The sequence below is a fragment of the Hyperolius riggenbachi genome, chromosome 4 (assembly GCF_040937935.1).
Source record: "Hyperolius riggenbachi isolate aHypRig1 chromosome 4, aHypRig1.pri, whole genome shotgun sequence".
NCBI lineage: Eukaryota > Metazoa > Chordata > Amphibia > Anura > Hyperoliidae > Hyperolius > Hyperolius riggenbachi.
In genome coordinates this window covers 116,772,283-116,794,593 of record NC_090649.1, presented here as the reverse complement: position 1 = coordinate 116,794,593, position 22,311 = coordinate 116,772,283, and the positions used below count along the sequence as shown (strand labels likewise).

General features: G+C 46.8%; 1 protein-coding gene across 2 annotated transcripts in view; it reads left to right on the top strand.

Annotated features, from left to right (window-relative positions):
• LOC137570472 (uncharacterized) overlaps positions 1–22,311 on the top strand; it is a 63,077-nt gene that overhangs the window by 29,037 nt on the left and 11,729 nt on the right. For both annotated transcript variants that reach the window (XM_068279141.1, XM_068279140.1), the window contains exons 6-9: positions 1,204–1,260; positions 1,374–1,456; positions 3,991–4,099; positions 4,270–4,387. In XM_068279141.1, the coding sequence (XP_068135242.1) occupies positions 1,204–1,260; positions 1,374–1,456; positions 3,991–4,099; positions 4,270–4,387 (367 nt within the window). The remainder of the gene's footprint in view (positions 1–1,203; positions 1,261–1,373; positions 1,457–3,990; positions 4,100–4,269; positions 4,388–22,311) is intronic.

Genomic DNA, 22,311 nt, shown 5'->3' with positions numbered 1-22,311 from the left:
TAATAGTGAGAGGCAGTGACACTTGTTTATTTTGATCCTCGCTGACTGACTTGCTGTTAAAGCATCCCAAACAGCTCTTCTGAGGACTGCTTCATCCTTCTGCTGGTTTTTTTTGTGTGTGTGCGACACTTCACAGCCCACAGGCACCCACTCAGAGCTGTGCCCAATGCCCACTACTATAATTGTCTGTCATATTAGACAAGCAGAATAGTACTACAGGGCCTCTGTTATCACTTTATTGTATTTGACCTATTGCATATCTCAGTGTCTGAATGATACTCCACAGACAGAGGCCACTTGCATAACCCTTACTTACATTACCACACTAGACATTTAAAAACAGCCCTTTATTCCTCAAATGTAGGAATGTACTGTGATTTCTGCCCTTTGGGGTTTAAAACTTGATTCTGTGTCAACTCTGTAATTTTTGGTGGGACTTTTGGCATGGATCTACCTCTGACATTCAGGTGTTAGACCCTTTGAAACAAGTTTTCCATCACTTTTGTGGCCAGAAACAGTCTTTATAGGTTTCAAAATTCGCCTGCCCATTGAAGTCTATGGCAGTTCGCACAAACTCAAACTTTTCCGGAAGTTCGAGTTCGCGAACCCAAAATTTGATGTTTCCAACATCTCTATTTCTAAATAGACCATTCAACCTATTTTGCTAAAATACTGTATTTCCAAATGTGATCATGAATGTTTTATCTTGGGGTTTTAATGGTGCACCGCAGAGTCTCTTTGGATATACTTGTACCCCTTGAGAAACAAGCATCTGGACTCTGGCAATGATACCATAATAATCCAGAGGCTTCCCAACCCAACCCAGTCATTTGGTCTTAACCAAGACTTGAAGAGATACATACCTTAGTAGAGGGAAGCCTCCTGAGACCTTGTTGAATATGTTCTCCTGTCCGTGTATAAGCATGGCTGCACCCCAAAAACATACAGATAGATGAATTGCCCCCCCCCCCCCAATAAATAAATAAATAAATAAAGTGGTCTACAATAGGAACATACTGTAACAAAATGATTGATTATGGTAGGGATTAAATTGTGAGCTCCCCTCAAGGACAGTTAGTGAGATGGCTATATACACTTTGTGTGGCACTGTAGAACTATATAAAATACATAATTTAATTTGTTGATGTACTTATGTAGTTGTATTGTGTAAGTAATGGTACATTGCTGCCTTCCAATTCACAGCGCACAATCAGCGGACTCAGCATAGCCAGAAACAAGACAAATCTCCCATAACCTGCAGTAAGAAATACATTGTACAAATATATAAATACTCTATAATCGTGTGAGTAATATACTGATTCCATGCCACAGACCCTCACATGACTGGTTTTGTGACATTCTTCTCTGAACAGCTTTTCCCTGGGACAAAACTAACCTCAAATCTCTGGAGGTGAACCTAAAAAGCTTTGAAAGGCTCGACCTTCGCGCTGCAAGGGTAAGAGATAGTTGGTCATAAATAATATTAGGCTTTGAATTTTATCTGTTGTTGAAATAAAGTGGACTGATGGAAATCATTGGCAGTATATTAGCATATGGTATGGTGTGGATAGAGGCATAATAGCATTCTCACCTTTCAGTGCTGGGGTCCCACATATTCATCTGGGCCATGACAGTATCTGCAAAGAGTTTACATGTTTTTCCCGTGTTTGGCAAGTTAATTGGTTTCCTTCAATAAAACTGGCCTTGGGCTATAATCGGGATAACATTGTAAGATCCTCGGAGGGTAAGGGCCATTTGGTAAATCAAAACTGTTCGGTAAAATACCTAATTCGCTATCTCCGTTCTTATTTTTAAATTCACTCTAATTAACTTGTAATGCTCTGGATGTTAGCAGAGACACTTCAACCTAAACTAACCTTCCCGACAGGGACCAGCTGGTGTACACTCTGCCAGGGACCAGCTGGTGTACACTCTGTCAGGGACCAGCTGGTGTACACTCTGTCAGGAACCAGCTGGTATACACTCTGTCAGGGACCAGCTGGTGTACACTCTGTCAGGAACAAGCTGGTGTACACTCTGTCAGGGACCAGCTGGTGTACACTCTGTCAGGGACCAGCTGGTGTACACTCTGTCAGGGACCAGCTGGTGTACACTCTGTCAGGGACCAGCTGGTGTCCACTCTGTCAGGAACCAGCTGGTGTACACTCTGTCAGGGACCAGCTGGTGTACACTCTGTCAGGGACCAGCTGGTGTACACTCTGTCAGGGACCAGCTGGTGTACACTCTGTCAGGGACCAGCTGGTGTACACTCTCTCAGGAACAAGCTGGTGTACACTCTGTCAGGGACCAGCTGGTGTACACTCTGTCAGGGACCAGCTGGTGTACACTCTGTCAGGGACCAGCTGGTGTACACTCTGTCAGGGACCAGCTGGTGTACACTCTGTCAGGGACCAGCTGGTGTACACTCTGTCAGGGACCAGCTGGTGTACACTCTGTCAGGAACAAGCTGGTGTACACTCTGTCAGGGACCAGCTGGTTTACACTCTGTCAGGGACCAGCTGGTGTACACTCTGTCAGGGACCAGCTGGTGTACACTCTGTCAGGGACCAGCTGGTGTACACTCTGTCAGGGACCAGCTGGTGTACACTCTGTCCGGAACAAGCTGGTGTACACTCTGTCAGGAAATATCCACTGAACATGCCCACTTTCACTTTTCTGAATTTAAAGTTCATAGTGTATTGCAAAGCAAGACTAGTCAGAAATAAGTAAGTCATGGTTTTAAATGAGATCAGTTACGTGATGCAGGAAATTTGGCCTTCCACAGCAACAAGGAAACTAGGGTGCCACATGGACCGCAATATTAATTACAGCTGTAGCAGCGCCAAGTGGGAGGCAAGAAGTGTCAATGAAGTGCCGGGGTGACAGTGGGTCCAAAAAGGACTATTGTGTCTTAGATATTGTAAGCGGGGTAACTTACCGGATCAGTGTTAAGTGTAGGTAGGGGTAGTTTAGTGTTTGTTTTAGATAACGATATGTTCACTATAGGAGTCGGTAGAGGGAGGGTTAGTGTGACAAAAAGGTTAGGTAGAGTGATAATACAATATTGGTAAAATTACTGATATTCTATTATCGTAATTATCCAGCAGCATTGCGGATATTCTACTAGCAGCTTCTCCCAGCATCCTTTTCTGATGTACGGCAGTTAAGACCCAATTGGCCTGGTTTTTCCTGTGATCTGACCCTTATTCATTCCAAGGGGAATCCTCCAGAAAGCATTTACCACCTTCTTTCCCTCTTAGCAGTTGTTTCCTGGAAAATTATGAGCTCCTTATAAGGCACTTTCCTTGAAAATGTCTTTGTGTTATCTCTCTTCATGGCCCAGGGGTTTAATTATCTTCACTTATGATCTTGACTATCTCCAACACAATCTGTGGCAGTGCCTGTCAGGGGCATATCTGGATAATATAGAGCATATGGCAAACACTGAAATTACACCCCCACCCCAGTCAGAGCCCCCTTACCCTCTACAAACAGCATCCTTTCTTGTGTACATGTGTTATGGTTGCCTGTGTTTTATGACTTGGGGTATTGCTGAGGTTAGTTTTTTGGAAATATATCTTCTTATTCCCTCTCTGCCCTCTTTTCTACCCTACATACATAAATTAAGTAGCCATGTTCCCCAGATAACAGAATGAATGTGATCTGAGGTCTAAGTGACAGGGAGGCTCGGGGGCAGGCATGACAGTGCAGCTCAGGGGCAGGCATGCCGCCCATGGAGCTTTGGTGCCCGTGGTGCAAGCCATGCCTGCACCCCTCTAGATACGCCTCTGGTGACTGTTACAACAGTTTGCTATAGATATCAATAGCTGTCCTTCTAAGGGCCTCACGGTCTAATGACCCTGCCCTCCAAACACTGGAAGAGCATACAAATTCCTTACAAAGCCCAGGCAATGTAAGGCGAGATTGGTTACCGCTTAGCTACCAGAACAGTGACTTTCTTTGTGTTTTATTGCTTATATTTTATAATAGGTAAATTCCAGTGGGACACTTGAGCAGCTAGTAAAAGAACTTACACAAGATACTAACACAGAGCTGGAGAAAACTAGAGTTATATGGATGTGGATCTGTCGTCACATTGGTATGTACAGTATATATTGTGTTTTGTACTGTAAACAGAAACATACCACAATAGTGCTTTAGGCATAGATCATAGTGTCATAGTTGATACAATTTTTATCAGTAATTACACGGATTTTCATATATATATAAAGCTAAGGGTGACCTATTGTCTCTTCTTCTGTTCCCTAGAGTATGACATAGGACTGTTAAGGACCAAATCTCTGGTATCACCTGACCCGGATGTTGTCCTGCATACCAGGAAAGGGACCTCTACTGGATACTGCTCCTTGTTTGAAAGCATGTGCAGGTGATAATGAGTACTAACAATGTTTGATAGTTGTAACTGGTGAGGCAGCTGCGGGGAACAGCACTACCACCGCAGCTGCCTCTGCCTCCCTGCCTAGCAATCTCTCTGCACCTCGGGCATCTAGCACGCCAAGGACGGGTCGCTCTGCTGCACATAAGGTCGCATTAGCGCGTGCGCGCCCTCACTGGCAGGACCTTTATGCGGGGAGGAGGCGAGTTAGCTGACCGGCCGGTCGGCTAACGTCAAAGGACATGCTCACCGTTTTTCATTGGCTGACTGGCGTGGGCGTGCCTCAGGGTCTCCTCCGCTTCTTAAGCTCGGCGGAGTCACTCGCAACTTGTCTGCTGTTGCGAATACTTCCTGTTAGCGCTCAGACCTTTGATAGCTTAAATTGTAAAGCAATTGAAGACTCTATTATTATTATTCTGTGTATGACTCTGGCTCGTTCTGACTTCTCTTTTGCCCATCTGATCTTGCTGCCAACTCTGCCTCTGCCTTCTGATTTTGTACTTTATCTGCCTGTCTGTTGCCAACCCGATTAGTCTGACCACTCTACTCTCACCAGTGAGCCCTTGTCCTCTGGTGAGGTATCTCTACCTATCAGTTCATACTGTTGCACTTACCTTTGCATTTAGCTATCACATTGATTGTCTTGCTATACTTGCATTATTGGTGATTCTGCAGATCACCACATAATCAGGAATAGTGTCTGGATTATTGGTGATACTGCAGATCACCTAATAATCAGACATCTGTTATTTTGCTGACACCAATCGTTACAATAGTCTTTCCATTATGGAATACTGTATATACTCGCGTATAAGCCTAATTTTCATCATAAAAATGTACTGAAAAGTTACCCCCTCAGCTTATATGCGAGTCAGTAGAGCAAAACAGATGGTGGAGCAGGTTTTGTTAATGGCAGAGGAGCATAAGGATTGTGCAGCAGTGATCCTGCTCTTACCAGCTTGCACCATGCTGTGCCCATGCCCCCCATCCCCTGCAACATAGTATGCAGAGTGCGCTGCTCAAGACTACCTGTGTCCCCTGGCTTGTGGAGCAGAGCGTGCAAGCAAAATGTCAGTGGTGCAATGAAAGGGGATTCTTCCTGTGTGGCAATCACTGTGTCTCATATCTATGATGCCATCTAGTGGCTTCTTGAGACACAGCTGTATGATCCTGGAGCACATCTGGCTATGGGGAGGGGGCTAACTTGTACTGGGGGAACATCTGGCTACTGTGGAGGGAGCTATATTGGAGAGGGGCTTATACTCGAGTCAATCACTTTTTCCTGGTTTCTGGGGGAAAAGTAGGTACATCGGCTTATACACGGGTCGGCTTATATGCGAGTATATATGGTATGTGTATTCAAAGCAGAATGTTAGTACTGAAGTCATTAACGCTAAATTCCTTACAGGATTTTACAGCCATAGGATGATTCCCCTCAAACTTATTAGTACAGCTTTTACTGTAAACTGACTAAACTATGTTACAGAATATAAAAGAATATACTGTATATGTAGCGACATTCAAGTAAGATTGCAGTGTGCAGTATATAAATCAGCCACAAGATGGTGCTTCTTTTCTAGTGGCACTACTGTAGCATTTGTAAATGGTTTGGATAGGACTGATATACATGATATACATACTTAGAATATTGTGCAAAAGTCCATTTATTTCAGCAATTCATCTTAAAAGATGAACTTAATATATGAAGTAGGAACCCTCTGCAGGTATTCTGGATTAATTAGCTGATTAAAGTCTGACACTTTGAGCGTATAATATTGATGGTCTGAGATTTTGATTTTGGGGTTCTCATAAGCTGTAAGCTATAATCATCACATTATCCTACTAAAATAAATAAATAAATGGGAAAGTTCGGATGTTTGGATGTTTGTTACTCGATCACGCAAAAATGGCTGAACGGATTTGAATGAAATTTGGCACACACATAGTACATTACCTGGAATAAAGTATAGGATACTTTTTATTCCCATAACCAAAAAGGGGGTGGAGACAAATACAAATTTCACTGGAAATGTAAACTGCAGCCATTCTTACACTGTTAATGGTAGGGTTCTCAAACTTTGCACAGTTGGTCGTTGGGTGACTGGGATTAATATTCAGAAAGGTGGGTGGAGTCTATAAAAGCCAATCAAAATTAACCTATTGATTTTCAAGGGGAATATTTACATTGCTGCCATTCTTGCACTGTTAATGGCACAAGCCTCAAACCTGGTACAGTTGATCATTGGGTGACTAGGGTTCAATTTCAGAAAGGGGGTGGAGCCACAAACAACCAATTAGATTTGTTTCATTTCAATGCAAATTATTGATGCCAAAACACCGCAAAGATCACAAACTTGGTAGTTGATTAATTGTGTGTTAGGGTTAGAAAAGTAGGCACAGCCAACACCAGCCAAATACATAAGTGGGCAACGCTGGGTCATAAGTGGGTGGAGACAAATACAAATTTTACTGGGAAAATGTAAACAGCAGCCATTCTTACACTGTTAATGGTAGGGTTCTCAAACTTTGCACAGTTGGTTACTGGGTGACTTGGATTAATATTCAGAAAAGTGGGTGGAGTCTATAAAAGCCAATCAAAATTAACCTATTGATTTTCAAGGAGAATATTTACATTGCTGCCATTCTTGCACTGTTAATGGCACAAGCCTCAAACCTGGTACAGTTGATCATTGGGTGACTAGGGTTCAATTTCAGAAAGGGGGTCGAGCCACAAACAGCCAATTAGATTTGTTTCATTTCAATGCAAATTATTGATGCCAAAACACCGCAAAGATCACAAACTTGGTAATTGAGTAATTGATTAATTGTGCGTTAGGGTTAGAAAAGTGGGCTCAGCCAACACCAGCCAAATACATAAGCGAGCAACGCCGGGTCATAAGTGGGCGGAGACAAATACAAATTTTACTTGGAAAATGTAAACAGCAGCCATTCTTACACTGTTAATGGTAGGGTTCTCAAACTTTGCACAGTTGGTTACTGGGTGACTGGGGTTAATATTCAGAAAAGTGATTGGAGCCTACAAAAGGCAATCAAAAATTACCTATTGATTTTTCAGGGGAATATTTCATTGCTGCCAATCTTGCACTGTTAATGGCACAAGCCTCAAACCTGGTACAGTTGATCATTGGGTGAATGGGGTTAACATTCATAAATCAGGGTGGAGCCACACACAGCCAATATGATTTGTTTCATTTTAATGCAGGTTATTAATGCCAAAGACCGCAAAGCTCACAAACTTGGTCATTGAGTCATCGATTAATTGTGTGTAGTGTTGGGCGAACAGTGTTCGCCACTGTTCGGGTTCTGCAGAACATCACCCTGTTCGGGTGATGTTCGAGTTCGGCCGAACACCTGACGGTGCTCGGCCAAACCGTTCGGCCATATGGCCGAACTAAGAGCGCATGGCCGAACGTTCCCCGAACGTTCGGCTAGCGCTGTGATTGGCCGAACGGGTCACGTGGTTCGGACCCGAACGCGCTCTGATTGGCCGAACTGTCACGTGGTTCGGGTAAATAAATACCCGAACCACGTCATATCTCCGCCATTTGTCTGTGGGTTTAGCTTTGGGTAGGCAGGCAGGGTAGTTCGCGCTCCAGCCACGCTAGCCAGGGTCCCCCCCAGTCATTGTGTGTCACTGCTGGGAACAGTAGTACACCGCTCGTTCAGCCACACTATATAGCATTCTGTGTACTGTTCTGTGTCTGCTGGGAACAGTGGTACACCGCTCGTTCAGCCACACTATATAGCATTCTGTGTACTGTTCTGTGTCTGCTGGGAACAGTGGTACACCGCTCGTTCAGCCACACTATATAGCATTCTGTGTACTGTTCTGTGTCTGCTGGGAACAGTAGTACACCGCTCGTTCAGCCACACTATATAGCATTCTGTGTACTGTTCTGTGTCTGCTGGGAACAGTAGTACACCGCTCGTTCAGCCACACTATATAGCATTCTGTGTACTGTTCTGTGTCTGCTGGGAACAGTAGTACACCGCTCGTTCAGCCACACTATATAGCATTCTGTGTACTGTTCTGTGTCTGCTGGGAATAGTGGTACACCGCTCGTTCAGCCACACTATATAGCATTCTGTGTACTGTTCTGTGTCTGCTGGGAACAGTAGTACACCGCTCGTTCAGCCACACTATATAGCATTCTGTGTACTGTTCTGTGTCTGCTGGGAACAGTAGTACACCGCTCGTTCAGCCACACTATATAGCATTCTGTGTACTGTTCTGTGTCTGCTGGGAACAGTAGTACACCGCTCGTTCAGCCACACTATATAGCATTCTGTGTACTGTTCTGTGTCTGCTGGGAACAGTAGTACACCGCTCGTTCAGCCACACTATATAGCATTCTGTGTACTGTTCTGTGTCTGCTGGGAATAGTGGTACACCGCTCGTTCAGCCACACTATATAGCATTCTGTGTACTGTTCTGTGTCTGCTGGGAACAGTAGTACACCGCTCGTTCAGCCACACTATATAGCATTCTGTGTACTGTTCTGTGTCTGCTGGGAACAGTAGTACACCGCTCGTTCAGCCACACTATATAGCATTCTGTGTACTGTTCTGTGTCTGCTGGGAATAGTGGTACACCGCTCGTTCAGCCACACTATATAGCATTCTGTGTACTGTTCTGTGTCTGCTGGGAACAGTGGTACACCGCTCGTTCAGCCACACTATATAGCATTCTGTGTACTGTTCTGTGTCTGCTGGGAACAGTGGTACACCGCTCGTTCAGCCACACTATATAGCATTCTGTGTACTGTTCTGTGTCTGCTGGGAACAGTAGTACACCGCTCGTTCAGCCACACTATATAGCATTCTGTGTACTGTTCTGTGTCTGCTGGGAACAGTAGTACACCGCTCGTTCAGCCACACTATATAGCATTCTGTGTACTGTTCTGTGTCTGCTGGGAACAGTAGTACACCGCTCGTTCAGCCACACTATATAGCATTCTGTGTACTGTTCTGTGTCTGCTGGGAATAGTGGTACACCGCTCGTTCAGCCACACTATATAGCATTCTGTGTACTGTTCTGTGTCTGCTGGGAATAGTGGTACACCGCTCGTTCGCCACTGTATAGCATTGTGCTCTGTGTCGCTGCTGGGAATAGTGGTACACCGCTCACCCGTCACTGTATAGCATTGTGCTCTGTGTCGCTGCTGGGAATAGTGGTACACCGCTCACCCGTCACTGTATAGCATTGTGCTCTGTGTCGCTGCTGGGAATAGTGGTACTGTATAGCATTTCTGTACTGCCACTGTACTGCTGCCAGTCAGCGTGTACTGTAAGGATAAGTGAAATGAGGAAGAAATCCGGTGAAAGAGGGAGGGGCAAGGGAAGAGGTGTTTCCCCTGACGGTTCACGTACAGGCCACAGGGGAGCACCCAAGAAAACCCACTCAATACCGCCCATGTTGTCCAGGACAACAACCCTCACAAATCCAAAAGAACAGGACCAGATAATTACTTGGATGACCTCTCAAGCGTCCAGCAGTGGGTTAAGCAGCACCAGCACATCACGCACGAGGTCCGAGTCCTCAGCCAGTTACAAGGAGCCAGTGGGCACAAAGCTGACACAACCGGCAGCGACACCACGCACACAACTGCCAGATAACCAGTCCGATGAATTACCTCAGGACACAATGGGGTATTCGCAGGAGCTATTCCCAGCCCAACAAACTTCCACCTTTCAAAGGTCAATGGAGGAACAGCCAGAAATGTTGTGCCTGGATTCACAACCGTTAACTGTGGGAAATGCACCGCGCACTGAAATACAAGGCGAGTCCGAAGAGGACTCGGAAACCCAAATCCCAGAGCAATTTGGGCAGGAGGGGTTGCAATTGCAGGAGGTCGGCCGACAAGATCTGGAAGACGACGTTGGAGTGTGCTGCGCAGAGGTTGTTGTGGGGAGCTCTACTCCACGGCGGTGGCCCACAATGACATATGACGAGTTTGAGGAGATGGAAGAGGAGGGTATGGACAATGTGGACAGAGACCCAGATTTTGTATGTGAACGAGAACATCGCCGTCGTAGCAGCAGCACAGATGAGTCTGTTGAAGAACACACTGCTGCACGAGTTCGCCTTGTGCCACAAGGTAGGCGGCGCGCAATTTCAGGCACCACAAGCGTGGAAGTTCAAGTGAGAGGCAAAAGAGGAGCAAACAGAAATCGCCAGCAAGGAGGCAGGTGCTCCAAAGTCTGGGCTTTCTTTGAAGACTGCACTGAGGATGTTACCATGGCGATTTGCAAGGTGTGCAAGACCCGCCTGAGCAGGGGGAAAAATATTAACAACCTCTCCACCACCAGCATGAGCCGTCACATGCTATCCAAACATCCCACTCTTTGGGCAAACGCGTCAGGACAGGGTACCAGAAACAACACTGCCTCCCTTGGGTTCACCAGACTCACCACCAGACCCGCCTCAGCAGCAGCAGTAGCCCAGCCATTGCGTGGTTCACAACATTCACAAACATCAGACGACGCTGACACTGTCACTTTCCGGAGTAGTGCTCTTGAGGTCTCCCAGTGTTCATCAAACACAACAACCAACAGCCCTTCCGTGTGCAGCGCTACGGTTCAGTTGTCTGTGTCGGAGATGTTTGAGCGCAAGAGGAAATTGCCAGCAAATGACCCCCGGGCCGTGGCAGTAACAGCCAGCATAGCCAAGCTTCTGGCCTGCGAAATGCTGCCATATCGATTGGTGGAGACAAACAGCTTCAAGGGCATGATGTCAGTGGCCATCCCACGTTACGTGGTTCCCAGCCGCTACCACTTTGCACGCTCTGCAGTGCCTGAGTTGCATGAGCACGTGGTCAGCAAAATAACCCGAAGCTTGAAGAATGCCGTTGCCTGCAAGGTTCACCTCACCACTGACACCTGGACGAGTGCGTTCGGCCAGGGTCGATACATCTCCCTTACCGCGCACTGGGTGAACCTTGTGGAGCCTGGCAGCGATTCCTCACCTGCTACGGCACGGGTGTTGCCCACGCCACAAACAGCTGCACCGCCGTCCCTCCCACTGGATAACAGCAGCACCTACCTCTCTGACTCCTTCTCCTCCAACGCATCTCAAAGCTGTACCTCATCCGGAAACGCTAACCCAGCAGCAGTAGGATCGTGGAAGCAGTGCAGCACAGCTGTTGGCATGCGTCAGCAAGCGTTGCTGAAGCTAATCTGCCTTGGGGATAAGCAGCACACAGGGGAGGAAATTTGGAGGGGAATAAAGGAACAGACGGATTTGTGGCTGGCACCGCTGGACCTGAAACCGGGCATGGTTGTGTGTGATAATGGGAGTAATCTCATTCGCGCTTTAAGGTTGGCTAAGCTGACACACATCCCTTGCCTGGCGCACGTGATGAACCTAGTAGTTCAGCGGTTCCTGAGGACATACCCAGGCGTGCCCGATCTGCTGTTGAAGGTGCGTCGAGTGTCCAAACATTGTAGAAATTCCAGTACTGCTTCGGGGGCACTCGCCAAGATGCAGGAGCGCTTCAATCTCCCCCACCATCGCTTGCTGTGTGATGTCCCTACGCGCTGGAATTCTACGCTGCACATGCTAGCCCGCTTTTGCGAGCAGAAGAGTGCAGTGGTCCAGTACATGACGGCGCAGTACCGAGGCGCATCCGGCCAGCTGCCAAGCTTCTGTGGATCCGATTGGGCCAACATGTTGGACCTCTGCCAAGTCCTCCAAAATTTTGAGCAATCCACGTTGCTTGTGAGCAGTGACAACTCTTCAGTCAGCATTACCATACCACTGCTGTGTTTACTGAAGAGGTCGATGTTAAAAATCAAGGAAACAGCTGTCATGATGCAACTGGGGGAATCTGAAGGAGAAAACGATCAGCGTGATGGTACCAACATCAGGCCATCCGCCTCAGGGAACGCTGGCCCCAGCAGCTATGACGAAGAAGAGGAGGAGGAACAGCTGGAGTTGGAGCAGGAATTTCATGCCACCACTGACGAGGGCCAGAGCGGTGCACGTTGGACTTCCACAATTCAACGCGAATGGTCAGCAGAAGCAGACCAGGAGGAAGGTGACGACTATGATGCATCACAACAACTATCACAACGCTCACAAGAGGATGATGAGGATTCTGGTAGGACTCTGGCACACATGGCTCAATTCATGCTAGACTGCATTGAACGTGACCCACGCATTGTGCGCATTCTGGACAACACCAATTACTGGGTTTATACCCTTCTGGATCCACGGTACAAACACAATGTTCCAAAACTGCTTGAAGAAAGAGTCAGACAGGTCAAAATGGAAGAATACCAGCAGGCCCTTGTGGAGACTTTAGAGAGGAGATTGACATCCTCCCCCTCCTCTAGCCAGTTGTACGCAGACAGACTGACTTCCGCAAACCCAGGACGACCAGGAGGGCAGCAAACAACGCAAGCCGCAGCTAGTACCCAAAAGGGAATGGTATCGGCAGTGTCCTTGGAGTGGGAAAATTTTCTGACACCCATGCAGCCGCAGCCCACTGAACAGCAAGCGTGCAGATCCACCTCCAACACCGATCGCCTGGAGAAGATGGTCAAGGACTACATGTCAGATGGCGTAGCTGTGTCGAACCATCCATCTGCACCCTTCAACTATTGGGTATCGAAGCTAGACACCTGGCACGAACTGGCAATGTACGCAATAGAGGTGCTGGCTTGCCCGGCAGCCAGCGTTATGTCGGAACGCTGTTTCAGTGCTGCCGGAGGCATCGTCACAGATCGGCGTATCCGCCTCTCTACAGAAAATGCAGACCGTCTGACTCAAATTAAAATGAATCAATCCTGGATTGGAAATGACTACGCAACACTCCAGGACCCCAACCAAGTAACATGACCAATGAACATCTGGGATGGTGTTGCGTTTCCGGGCCCTGTTTATTGAACCTCTCATCTGTATTACATTTATGACTGCATGGCGGCAAAAAGCATTGCTGCTATATCCGCACGCTTTTTGTCCACATGCAAGGCCTGGGTTGTTGTGTCTCACAAAGCGTGGCCTTCTCCTCCTGCGCCTGCTCCTGTTCCATCACGTCTGCTGCTGCTGGGTTAGCGTTGCCGCGTGGTCCCTGTTTATTGAACCACTTATCTTTATTACATTTATGACTGCATGGCGGTACAAAGCATGCTATCCGCACGCTTCTTGCCCTCATGCAAGGCCTGGGTTGTTGTGTCTCACAAAGCGTGGCCTTCTCCTCCTGCGCCTGCTCCTGTTCCATCACGTCTGCTGCTGCTGGGTTAGCGTTGCCGCGTGGTCCCTGTTTATTGAACCACTTATCTTTATTACATTTATGACTGCATGGCGGTACAAAGCATGCTATCCGCACGCTTCTTGCCCTCATGCAAGGCCTGGGTTGTTGTGTCTCACAAAGCGTGGCCTTCTCCTCCTGCGCCTCCTCCTGTTCCATCACGTCTGCTGCTGCTGGGTTAGCGTTGCCGCGTGCTCCCTGTTTATTGAACCACTTATCTTTATTACATTTATGACTGCATGGCGGTACAAAGCATGCTATCCGCACGCTTCTTGCCCTCATGCAAGGCCTGGGTTGTTGTGTCTCACAAAGCGTGGCCTTCTCCTCCTGCGCCTGCTCCTGTTCCATCACGTCTGCTGCTGCTGGGTTAGCGTTGCCGCGTGGTCCCTGTTTATTGAACCACTTATCTTTATTACATTTATGACTGCATGGCGGTACAAAGCATGCTATCCGCACGCTTCTTGCCCTCATGCAAGGCCGGGGTTGTTGTGTCTCACAAAGCGTGGCCTTCTCCTCCTGCGCCTCCTCCTGTTCCATCACGTCTGCTGCTGCTGGGTTAGCGTTGCCGCGTGGTCCCTGTTTATTGAACCACTTATCTTTATTACATTTATGACTGCATGGCGGTACAAAGCATGCTATCCGCACGCTTCTTGCCCTCATGCAAGGCCTGGGTTGTTGTGTCTCACAAAGCGTGGCCTTCTCCTCCTGCGCCTGCTCCTGTTCCATCACGTCTGCTGCTGCTGGGTTAGCGTTGCCGCGTGGTCCCTGTTTATTGAACCACTTATCTTTATTACATTTATGACTGCATGGCGGTACAAAGCCTGCTATCCGCACGCTTCTTGCCCTCATGCAAGGCCGGGGTTGTTGTGTCTCACAAAGCGTGGCCTTCTTCTCCTCCTGCGCCACCCTCCTCCTGTTCCATCACGTGTGCTGCTGCTGGGTTAGCGTTACCGGTCCCTTTTCCTGGAACCTCTTATATGTATTACATTTATGACTGCATGCCGACAAAAAACATGTTACCTGTGCAAAGAAAACAGACATTTCCCGCATTTAAAAGACAGTTTTCCCTTTGAAACTTTAAAATCGATTTTCTCAAAAACTATAAGCTCTTTTTGCTAATTTTTTTTCCTCTTGTACCCACTCCCAAGGTGCACATACCCTGTAAATTTGGGGTATGTAGCATGCAAGGAGGCTTTACAAACCACAAAAGTTCGGGTCCCCATTGACTTCCATTATGTTCGGAGTTCGGGTCGAACACCCGAACATCGCGGCCATGTTCGGCCTGTTCGGCCCGAACCCGAACATCTAGATGTTCGCCCAACACTAATTGTGTGTTAGGGTTAGGAAAAGTGGGCACAGCCAGCACCTGCAAAATACATAATCGGGCAATGCCGGGTCATCAGTAGGTAGAGACAAATGCAAATTTCACTGAGAAAATGTAAACTGCAGCAACTCTTACACTTTTAATGGTAGGGTTCTCAAACTTTGCACAATTGGTCACTGGGTGACTGGGATTAATATTCAGAAAAGTGGGTGGAGCCTACAAAAGCCAATCAAAATTCACCTATTGATTTTCAAGGGGAATATGTAATTGCTACCATTCTAGCACTGTTAATGGCACAAGCCTTAAACCTGGTACAGTTGGTCATTGGGTGACTGGGGTTCAAATTCAGACAAAGGGGTGGAGCCACAAACAGCCAATCAGATTTGTTTAATCTCAATGCAAATTATTGATGCCAAAGACCGCAACGCTCACAAACTTGGTTATTGAGTAATTGTGTGTTAGGGTTAGAAATAGTAGGCGGAGCCAACACCAGCCAAATACATACCTGAACAATGTTAGGAAATAAGTGGGTGGAGAAAAATACAAATTTCATTGCGCAAATGTAAACTGCAGCCATTCTTACACTGTTAATGGTAGGGTTCTCAAACTTTGCACAGTTGGTCACTGGGTGACTGGGATTAATATTCAGAAAAGTGAGTGGAGCCTATAAAAGCCACTCAAAATCCACCTATTGATTTTTAAGGAGATTATTTAATTGCTGCCATTCTTGCACTGTTAATCACCTGTACCTGGTACAGTTGGCCATTGGGTGATTGGGGTTCAAATTCAGAAAAGGGGTGGAGCCACATCCAATCAGATTAATTTTATTTCATTGCAAATTATTGATGCCAAAGACCGCAAATGTCACGGCCCTGAACGGAGAAACAGGGTTTGACCACAGTTTGCAGTATACAGACACTGGAACCAGGAATTAAGGTGCAAAAATAATGTTTTATTGCAAATGCAATAATGCAAGCATACATGCAAGCGTGAATGCAAATATCATACCACATATACACAGCACACAATATATACACAAATAACCCGGGAAGCAGTGACAAAATATATATAACACCTAACTATCTAACTATCTATTTACAAACGGTGTGCACGAGATATATATGTACAAGCAATTATATACAATAACGCGGTATCAAAAGGAGCAGGCAAAGACAGGTCAAAACACATATCAGGGTCAGCAGCGGTAATTCAGATATATCGAGGTACAAAGGAATGAGCAGAGGCAAAGTCAGGACTAGCAAGGTTCAGCAACAGGAAATCAGATCAAGGAACAGGTTACAAGGAATAGGTTACAGGACTCAGATACAGGAGTGACCAGAAACTCAGACCTACAGACATAGACGTTCTGGCAATCGCTTGGAGGAAGAGGCAGTCTTAAATAGAAGCAGGATGCAGCTGGTGGTAATTAACCAAAGTCCCATAGAGGCCTCTGCAGGGCAGACACAGAACTGCAGTTCCTTAGTACAGGCAGCACACAGCCACCTGCTGGTGGAAGGTGGAACTTCAAGGCTGCTAAATGTCCACAAAGCCCTCTGCTGGTGGCACAGTGAAAGTCCAAAGTTCTCCAAGTAAAAGCTGCCACCAGCAGGCAGGAGAAGGCAATGCATTATTCCTAACATTACCCCCCCCCCTGAAGGAGCGGCCTCAGGACGCTCCACAATGTCTTTAGAAAATCCCCCACCAGGGTCCCATAGAAAAGCAGGCAACAAATACCTTGGCCAGGTGGGTCGCAGATGCCAAGGCAGGGTGGGCAGGGAGGGAAAATACATACATTTAGAAACCTTGGTCTGAGGCTGCTGTGATAAAAATGGTAAATCTTCGAGCAGGAAGGCAAGTCGGGCGAGAACCTGTACAATGTCAGGCAGGACCCAGAAAGTAATAAATAATGAAGTAGACAGCAAAATGCCAACCTGGGTGGGCAACAATGCCACCCAAAGCCAGACCAGCATCTTTTGGACCGTGAGCAGAATCCAAGGAAATTGGAACATAGACCGGAAACCATCAAATGAGGTATCAGGTTGGCAGGTTTCAGGAAAAGTGGCGGACTGGCAGGTATCAGGCTGGACAGGAGACTGGACAGGATCATCAGGCTTGGCAGGAAACTGGGCAAGATCAGGCTGAACAGGAGACTGGCAGGCACCAACAGGCTTGGCAGGAGACTGGCATGCATCACCAGGCTTGACAGGAGACTGGAGAGGATCATCAGACTGAGCAAGAAACTGGACAGGATCACCCGGCTGAGCAGGAAGCTGGACAGGATCACCAGGCTGAGCAGGAGGCCGGACGGAAAACTGGCAGGTACCATCAGGCTTGGCAGGAGACTGGCAGATATCAGGCTGAGCAGGAGGCCGGACGGAAAACTGGCAGGTACCAACAGGCTTGGCAGGAGACTGGCAGATATCAGGCAGGACAGGAGCATCAGGCTGAGCAGGAGCAGAAATCTGTGGAGGCTGGGCAGCAGCAGAAATCTGTGGAGGCTGGGCAGCAGCAGAAGTCTGTGGAGGCTGGGCAGCAGCAGAAGTCTGTGGAGGCTGGGCAGCAGCAGAAGTCTGTGGAGGCTGGGCAGCAGCAGAAGTCTGTGGAGGCTGGGCAGCAGCAGAAGTCTGTGGAGGCTGGGCAGCAGCAGAAGTCTGTGGAGGCTGGGCAGCAGCAGAAGTCTGTGGAGGCTGGGCAGCAGCAGAAGTCTGTGGAGGCTGGGCAGCAGCAGAAGTCTGTGGAGGCTGGGCAGCAGCAGAAGTCTGTGGAGGCTGGGCAGCAGCAGAAGTCTGTGGAGGCTGGGCAGCAGCAGAAATCTGTGGAGGCTGGGCAGCAGCAGAAATCTGTGGAGGCTGGGCAGCAGCAGAAATCTGTGGAGACTGGGCAGCAGATGGCATAACATCAGGTGAAACAGAAGGCAGGAAAACTTCAGACAGGTTAACAGGTCGGGAAGCTTCAGACAGGGCAACAGGCTCAGTAGTTTCAGGCAGGGCAACAGACTGTATAACTTCATGGATCTGGACCTTTGGCTTAGCATTTGGCTGGGCCGTTGGCTGAGCGCATGGCTGAACCGTTGGCTGAGCACTTGACTGGACCTTTGGCTGAGACCCTGATACAGTTTGTGTGAGCTGGCACTGAGACTGTGCGGACTGGGCCTGTGCGAGCTGGAACTGAAACGGTGTGGGCAAGATACTAGGTTCTGTAGGCTGTATGCAGGTTTCTGTATCTTGAGGCAAAGTCTCTACCAGCAGAGAGCGTGATTCTGCAGACTTAGGACTACATTCTGCAGGCTGGGTGCAGGTTTCTGCAGACTGGATGCAAACTTTTGCAAATTGGATCAGAGTCTCTGCAGGCTGGAAGTGAGTTTCTGCAGACTGAGGCAAAGTCCCTGCAGGCTGGAGGCAATATTCTGCAGACTGGGAACAAGGTTCTGCAGACTGGATGCAAAGCTCTGCAGACTGCGAGCAGGATTCTGCAGGTTGATTTGAAGTCTCTGCAGACTGGAGGCAAGGCTCTGCAGATGAAGACAGAGTCTCTGCAGGCTGGAAGCAATATTCTGCAGACTGGGAACAGGGATCTGCAGACTGGATGCAAAGTTCTGCAGACTGTGAGCAGGATTCTGCAAGCTCTGCAGACTGTGAGCAGGATTCTGCAAGTTGTTTTGAAGTCTCTGTAGGTTGGAAATGAGTTTTTGCAGACTGAGCACAAGGCTCTGGAGACGGAGGCAAAGTCTCTGCAGGCTGGAGGCAAGGCTTTGTAGACAAACCAACGGCGGGACTGGATTCTGGAGCATACAAAGTCTGCAAGAGTTGTGAGAGGAAGGCAAGAGTCTGTATAACAAGTGTCACAGGAACATTAACTGGAGGCTGCACCAAACAGGAGTTGGATGGAGGCTGCACAGGAGGCGAGATGACTGGAGGCTGCACAGGAGGAGAGATGACTGGAGGCTGCACAGGAGGCGAGATGACTGGAGGCTGCACAGGAGGCGAGATGACTGGAGGCTGCACAGGAGGCGAGAAGACTGGAGGCTGCACAGGAGGCGAGATGACTGGAGGCTGCACGGAAGGCGAGATGACTGGAGGCTGCACGGAAGGTGAGATGACTGGAGGCTGCACGGAAGGTGAGATGACTGGAGTAATGGAAGCTGTAGGAAAGTATTTGCGTCTGGTTTTGGTGACCACTCTGGAAACTGGAACAGCAGGTTCTCTTGATATAACTGGATACTGCCAGGACCAAGGTGTGGATCTGATAGCGGTTTGTAATGTTGCTGATTTTACAGGTTTTTTAACTATTGCAGGTTCTGAGTTCTGGACACAAGAAGAGATACATGGAGAATGAGCAGAAGGAGGAGAGTGGAAACAGGAAGAAAGGATTTCACGCCAGGCAGTAATCAACATAGAAGCAAATTCACGCTTACAGAGCTTATGCAGCATCAATGACTCAGTTGCACGAACACAGGCAGACACATACAATTCCCCCTTCTCAAAGTAAGATTCATAAAACCCTTGTTTGTCTCTCTTTAAATAACCATATAAGTGATCAATCTGATCAGAGTTAAAAATGAAATCAAATTGTTTTGTAATGGGCGATTGGCATTTAAGCTGTTTAGTAGCTGTGGGCTGAGGATTCTGAATGTGACAGACATTCGGAGGGTTAACTGAAGAATTTCTTACTGGCAGGACTTCTAAATAGGCAGCAATTAAGGCAGAAGCGGATTCATACTTGCAAAGCCTATGCGCAATCAATGTCTCAGTTGCACGTATACAGGCAGACACAAAACCTTCACTTTTGTCACAGTAGTACTTAATAAATCCTTCTCTATCCTTTCTCAGAAAATCAAACAAATCATCAATCAGTTCAGAGTCAAAAATAAAATTAAATTCTTCTTTGCTGGGAGACTGACTTTGCAGCTGTTTAACTGCAGTGGGCTGGGAGTGAGTGGCATTCAGAGGGTTAACAGGAGGTGTGCATAATGACAAGATTTCTGAATATGCATTGATTAAAGCATGGGCTGACTCAGGCTTACATTTTCTGTCAGACAATAGACTCTCAACCGCACATTTACATCCAGAAACAAATGCAAAGCTTTGCTTAATGTAAAAGTCAAAAAATGCTTTTCTGCCTCTCTTCAAATAACTATAGTACATGTTAACTTGTTCAGAAGTAAAATCAACCTGGACAGGACTTATAACAGGTAAGGCAGGAGCTGTGGAACCTGCAGAGATAATTCTCTGCCATGCATTTAGCAGAAGGGAAGCTTTCCCATACTTGCATATTCCCTGAGTGATCAGGGACTGGAGGGAATCTATACAAGCCTGCACGGTCTGTTTACCTTTGTTTGAGTAATGATCAAGAAAATATTCCCTGTCATCCTCAAACAAGTTAATCAGAGCTTCTATGGCATAATTGTCAAACGGTGGATCATAATCACTGACTACACCTTGGTCAGAATCAGGTTGCATGCAAACATTTGTCATTTTGGGGTATGCGAGATCATTCCAGATCCTGGCTAAATTTTCAATATCTTGTGTACGAATTATTCCTAATTTGACATAACTATATGTCTGGCTAATCAACTGCTGCAATTCAGCTTTAGAGAAATCAGCAAAATCTGCACGACACTCAGCTTCATCCTCATCAGCAAGCAATGCATAATAATCAATTTGTTGCAGATCCATATTTGGACATAACAGCCAGGTATCAGTGTGCAGTATAGCTGCAGTGGTCAGTGTATATAGGGCCAGAACGTACTGTCACGGCCCTGAACGGAGAAACAGGGTTTGACCACAGTTTGCAGTATACAGACACTGGAACCAGGAATTAAGGTGCAAAAATAATGTTTTATTGCAAATGCAATAATGCAAGCATACATGCAAGCGTGAATGCAAATATCATACCACATATACACAGCACACAATATATACACAAATAACCCGGGAAGCAGTGACAAAATATATATAACACCTAACTATCTAACTATCTATTTACAAACGGTGTGCACGAGATATATATGTACAAGCAATTATATACAATAACGCGGTATCAAAAGGAGCAGGCAAAGACAGGTCAAAACACATATCAGGGTCAGCAGCGGTAATTCAGATATATCGAGGTACAAAGGAATGAGCAGAGGCAAAGTCAGGACTAGCAAGGTTCAGCAACAGGAAATCAGATCAAGGAACAGGTTACAAGGAATAGGTTACAGGACTCAGATACAGGAGTGACCAGAAACTCAGACCTACAGACATAGACGTTCTGGCAATCGCTTGGAGGAAGAGGCAGTCTTAAATAGAAGCAGGATGCAGCTGGTGGTAATTAACCAAAGTCCCATAGAGGCCTCTGCAGGGCAGACACAGAACTGCAGTTCCTTAGTACAGGCAGCACACAGCCACCTGCTGGTGGAAGGTGGAACTTCAAGGCTGCTAAATGTCCACAAAGCCCTCTGCTGGTGGCACAGTGAAAGTCCAAAGTTCTCCAAGTAAAAGCTGCCACCAGCAGGCAGGAGAAGGCAATGCATTATTCCTAACAGCAAAGCTCACATACTTGGTCATTAAGTAATTGTGTGTTAGGGTTAGGAAAAGTGGACAGAGACAACACTAGCCAAATACATACCCGGGCAACGCCGGGCGACCAGCTAGTAACAAATGAAGGCTTGAAATATCTTGCTTTGCATGTAATGAGTCTATTTCATACATTAGTTACACCTTTTGAGTTAAATTACTGAAATAAAGTGACTTTTGCATGCAATTCTAATTTTTCGAGTTTCCTCTTTAGCTGGAGAGCTGGGATCTCCTGATTCAGCCGTATGAGGCTCCAGGTCTAAGTTCTTCAATGAATGAGTGCACAAATTCCAGCGCTCTGGATGCAGATGGCAATGTACTTTAATCCATAGCATTGTAAAAAGCCAATGTTTGGGGCTACCATGGACCCTCTATTAAGGTAGTGATAGGATTTCCAAGGTAGCCAATGCATGGATTGAAGAGCATTGTCTTAGCACAAGGTGCATGCGTAACAGAAGATCAGTTTTTATCTAGTAAATAACTTTTCAGCAGTAAACAATTGTAAATGTACTAAAAAGTAAGTAAAGGATTTATTGATAGAAAACAAAGAAAAGCTCTTGATTTTTTGGGACAACCGATCGTAATTATTGAAATAGCAAAAAATTTGATCTTTTAATTGTATGGTGTGTGGCCACCTTTAGTCTCTACCTTTAAAAAGGACTAAATCTACTAAAATGCAATCTCAAACAGGCAAAAAAAGTCTCTGAAAAAACTTTATTAACACACGTACAAAAGGTAGAAAAAATGGTTCTTCAATATCAC